Source organism: Geospiza fortis, unplaced genomic scaffold (assembly GCF_000277835.1).
Source record: "Geospiza fortis unplaced genomic scaffold, GeoFor_1.0 scaffold194, whole genome shotgun sequence".
Lineage (NCBI taxonomy): Eukaryota > Metazoa > Chordata > Aves > Passeriformes > Thraupidae > Geospiza > Geospiza fortis.
In genome coordinates this window covers 1,171,181-1,175,109 of record NW_005054322.1, presented here as the reverse complement: position 1 = coordinate 1,175,109, position 3,929 = coordinate 1,171,181, and the positions used below count along the sequence as shown (strand labels likewise).

The following is a 3,929-nucleotide window of genomic DNA, read 5'->3' as shown; positions in this document are numbered from 1 at the left end:
TTCAGCAGGTGCTCACCAGCAGTGTGCAGACAATTTGCAATGGAACAGTCAACATGGCTTCATCTCCATCCTTCAGTTCCAGCAGCCCCGTGGTGACGTTCTCGCCCAGCAGCTCACAGGTGGTGTCTCAGCCCTCGGGCACGGTGATCACGTCGGTCATTAAAGCACCGGACACGAAGCAGGTTGGCCTACAAGAAGAGGAAAAGGAGGAGAGTGACAAAGTAGAAGATGCTGAGCAGTCGGAGCAGAGATTCCAGCAGCAACCATTTGTGATGGTAGTGTCCAGTTCAAATAATTTCCCATCTAACGTGCAAGTAAAGCAAGAAAATGAGCCATTGGAACCCAATTTGTATTGATAATTAAATAATTAAAAAAAAAAAGACCCTGTGGATGATTATTTTCATAAATGTGATGGGACCTTTTCAGTTATGTATATATTATTTGATTCTGAAGCATGATGTTGCAAAGCTACTAAATTTCTGCAGTTAATTTTTAGAATTCATGCTTTAGGATGAATTTTGATTTTCTGTTAATTGCTAAATGTTATCATATAAATAAAATTATATATTACTAATTTTTCAAAGTACAGGCATGAAGGAACATGCTTTTTATGCTATGAAGACTTTCTCCTGAGGTTGTTGGCCAAAGTTTCAAACTTCCCTTATTTTGTTGTCAGTCTGTTGCCAATTTACATTGCAGTAATGTTATTGTAACCTTTTCTGTTTAATCTGTATGTGTATCACCTTTGGAAGCAGCAGTTAGTTTTAGTAAGACAGTTTCATTCCATGTGTTTGAATTTTTATGATCGAGTATCTGTTTCATATCAGTGAATGACATCAGTTTCAGACTTTGATAACCAGGTATCCTCTTGTATTTTTTGCAGCACAAGCTCTTGTGTGTGCAAAACTGAACATACACTCCTATTGAGAGTACTCAAAACATATATTCCAGAAATGGACAATGCCACATCTATATTTTATATGAAAACATCAGATATATTTAATTACAGAAGCTAACGGCATCACTACAGGTGCAAATGTTTCATGCCATTTTGCAACTATGAAGTTTAACAATCTTGCTTTCTACTTCAGATTATTTTGTAAGGGGGGAGGGAAATTAAATATATACAATTTATGCAGGTTTCTGGAGATTAATACTGCTAAGAGTTCTTGTTTTTTGATTGTAAATACTGTATATTCAATGTTGCAGGGAAGTTTTTTCAGCTAATTTTTTTCCATACAAATTTTTGATAGATGCAAATAAGATCAATAAGATCGTTATGTTTAGAGGTCTAATGTTATATGTATTCATATTACTGAGTGACTTTGTATTTAAAGACAAATTTTTAAATGATGGAGCCCATTGAACCTTGGGTCCTTCTTTTGTATTTTTAATTGGTTTATTATGAAAATAAATCAAATGGAAAAGCACTTTTCTGTATTTACTCCAGAATGTTTTTAATTACTATAATGTTTTGACAGTCATCATAAATAAGTAAAATACAGTGAGAAACAGGGACAGGGTGATTAGTCAGTGTGGGTCTGTGGTGGAACAAGTGCAATTCACTTCTGAACAGACTTGAATATCCTTTGAAACAGCAGTAATGTATATTTTTGTAACTGAACTGAAGGTTGAGATAAATCCAAAAACTGGACTTAAACTTCTCCTTTTCCATCATTTCCCAGTACGTTACAAACAACACAAAATTCTGAGTGTAATTCGGAAAGGTTGTTGTAGTTTGTATGACACAACTGACAGCCCAAGCTATTAGGGCTTCAAAAACTTGCATGTTGCAGTGTTTAAGCAGAGAGTAAGTTAATATTTTGGCTGGTGTTATGATTCTGTCAGTATAAAATGAAAGGGAATATGACTTTCTATGATTGAATTAATGCTGAGAGTTTTATTGATTGGTATGTAAGGTTAAATATAACTTGAAGCACTAATACTAGAAAAACTAATAGGAGCAGAAGAGTGGCAGAGAGAGTATGGTCTTGCTGCTTGACAGAAGGAACTCTACGAACTATTGAACAAGCAGTTCTCTGCCACAGCTGCCATGTTAGTTCAATGTTTCTTCCCTCTGACTCTTGGCAGTCAGGCTTCCACCTGCAAACCCAGCACCTCACCCATTTACAGGAAGGCTGGTCATACCCACACCAGTGGTTGTTTATCTGGCAGCGCTCCCTGCTGCTGGGGAGTGCTGACAATATTTTCAGGAATGTGGATAAGCTTTGTGGAAGCATATCTGGTAACAGTCCTCACCCCGAGGGCCATGTTAGATTGACGGAAGCACTGGAGAGGGAAGCTATTTTTTTAAATCAAACTATAAAATAGGGATGTTTTCCTCTTCTACAAGTATTTCATAATTCTAGAAAATCTGAAGTGATATTGCTTGACTGACATTAGTGTTTTTAGATACAGGGAAGTTGCTTTGGTGTTTACTTGAAATGTGGAGGGGGGCAGGGGGGGAATTGCACCATAAGGTTACATCTTCACACCAAAACTTCATGCCATAGATGCAGCTATTACACATGGAAAAATGCTTTGTCAGTTTAGTTTATGTCAGTTGGAGAAGTGGTGGAAATCTCCAGCAGCAGTAATATGTCTCCAGCAGCAGACTGTTGTGTAACAGACAGTAAATGGAAATCACTCCCTCCCCATATCCCTTGGGCTCCGGTGTGCCAGCCGGGTGGATCCATACTTTGAACTCTCTTTGATATGGCAAAGGAAGGGAAAAGCTGGAGTAAATCATGAAATGAGAACTCACATTGGAAGTTTGAGCAACCCCTCCCCTGTCACAGCTGCCTTTGTGCCTGTGGCAGCAGCCAAACAAAACATGACAGCAAAAATCCCAGCCACTTCTGAGTCAGAAAATAAAAATTGAGGCCACGGTTCTTTTCCACACGTGTGTGAAGCCACAGAGGAGAAAAACGCACTTGTTTATTTTTGAGGCATTTCACAGAAAGAAATTCCATCCGGAGGAGGTGGAGGAGGATGGAGGCCTCAGGCTGCCTTTGGGAAGTCCTGTCCACCATGCTGTTGTCCTGGACATGGGCTGGGTGCTTGGTGCACAGCACCAGCTGACACACTGAGAGGTATTTCTGGTTTTATTCTGATTTGGTAGGGAGCTAGGTGGTGACCCACAAAAGGCTGGTTCTCCGATTACTAAAACTTCACAGTGGTTATAAATTTTAACAAGCAAAGGCATCAGCCTTCATTGGTTACAGATTATATAACTTTTTTTCCATTAATTAATACTCTAACCCCTATTGCTAGTGGTTTCATGAACTGCACCAGGGGAGGTTTAGGTCGGACATTAGGAAGAATGAGAGCAAGTAGATACTGGAATGGGCTGCCCAGGGAGGTGGTGGAGTCACCATCGCTGGAGGTGTTTAAGGAAATACTGGACTTGGCCTGGTTATCATGGTGGTGTTCAGTCAGGGGCTGGACTCGATGATCTCAGAGGTCATTTCCAACCAAACTGATTCTGCGATCTCTTGCCTCTCACGCCTGCGGGCGCAGCTCTTGCCTCCCTCTGAGCCCGGGCTCCGCTCGAGGCGGTGCTCGGGGGGTCAGTGGTCCCGATGTCCCACTGCCGCCGCGACCTTCCCTCAGTTACTGCCCAGCCCTGCTGACTTCACTCCCGGCGGCTCCCGTCCAGCCGGCCAATTCCTCTGGTGACTGCCTTCCCTTCTCTTTTAAAGAGAAAGATCGGCCACGCGTATGATGCTCACAACTGCGCAACTACTACGCTGCTCCAGCTCCAGCTACCGGTTAACGACAGAAAAAAAAGAAATTGCCGACTTTGACACAAATCTCTCCAAGCCCGAGGGGCCGAGGTTCCCCGCGGCGGGCGGGCGCTGCGGAGCAGGAAGAGGCGGTGGAAGGGCGGGCAGGGCCGTTCCCTCCGCTCCGCTCCGCCGGGGCCTGCG

The 3,929-nt window shown here is 42.4% G+C and overlaps 2 protein-coding genes across 2 annotated transcripts in view; both read left to right on the top strand.

The window, feature by feature from the left end:
• ELF1 (E74 like ETS transcription factor 1) overlaps positions 1-1,430 on the top strand; it is a 55,310-nt gene extending 53,880 nt beyond the window's left edge. Inside the window, 1 exon segment of the mRNA XM_005420740.2 lies at positions 1-1,430. This exon segment is cut by the window's left edge and continues 18 nt beyond it. Within this exon segment, the coding sequence (XP_005420797.1) occupies positions 1-356 (356 nt within the window). The 3' untranslated portion in view covers positions 357-1,430.
• Positions 1,431-3,720: 2,290 nt separating this feature from the next.
• The window catches only part of SUGT1 (SGT1 homolog, MIS12 kinetochore complex assembly cochaperone), a 25,803-nt gene continuing 25,594 nt past the window's right edge, over positions 3,721-3,929 (top strand). The window contains exon 1 of the mRNA XM_014306924.2: positions 3,721-3,885. Within this exon, the coding sequence (XP_014162399.2) occupies positions 3,721-3,885 (165 nt within the window). The remainder of the gene's footprint in view (positions 3,886-3,929) is intronic.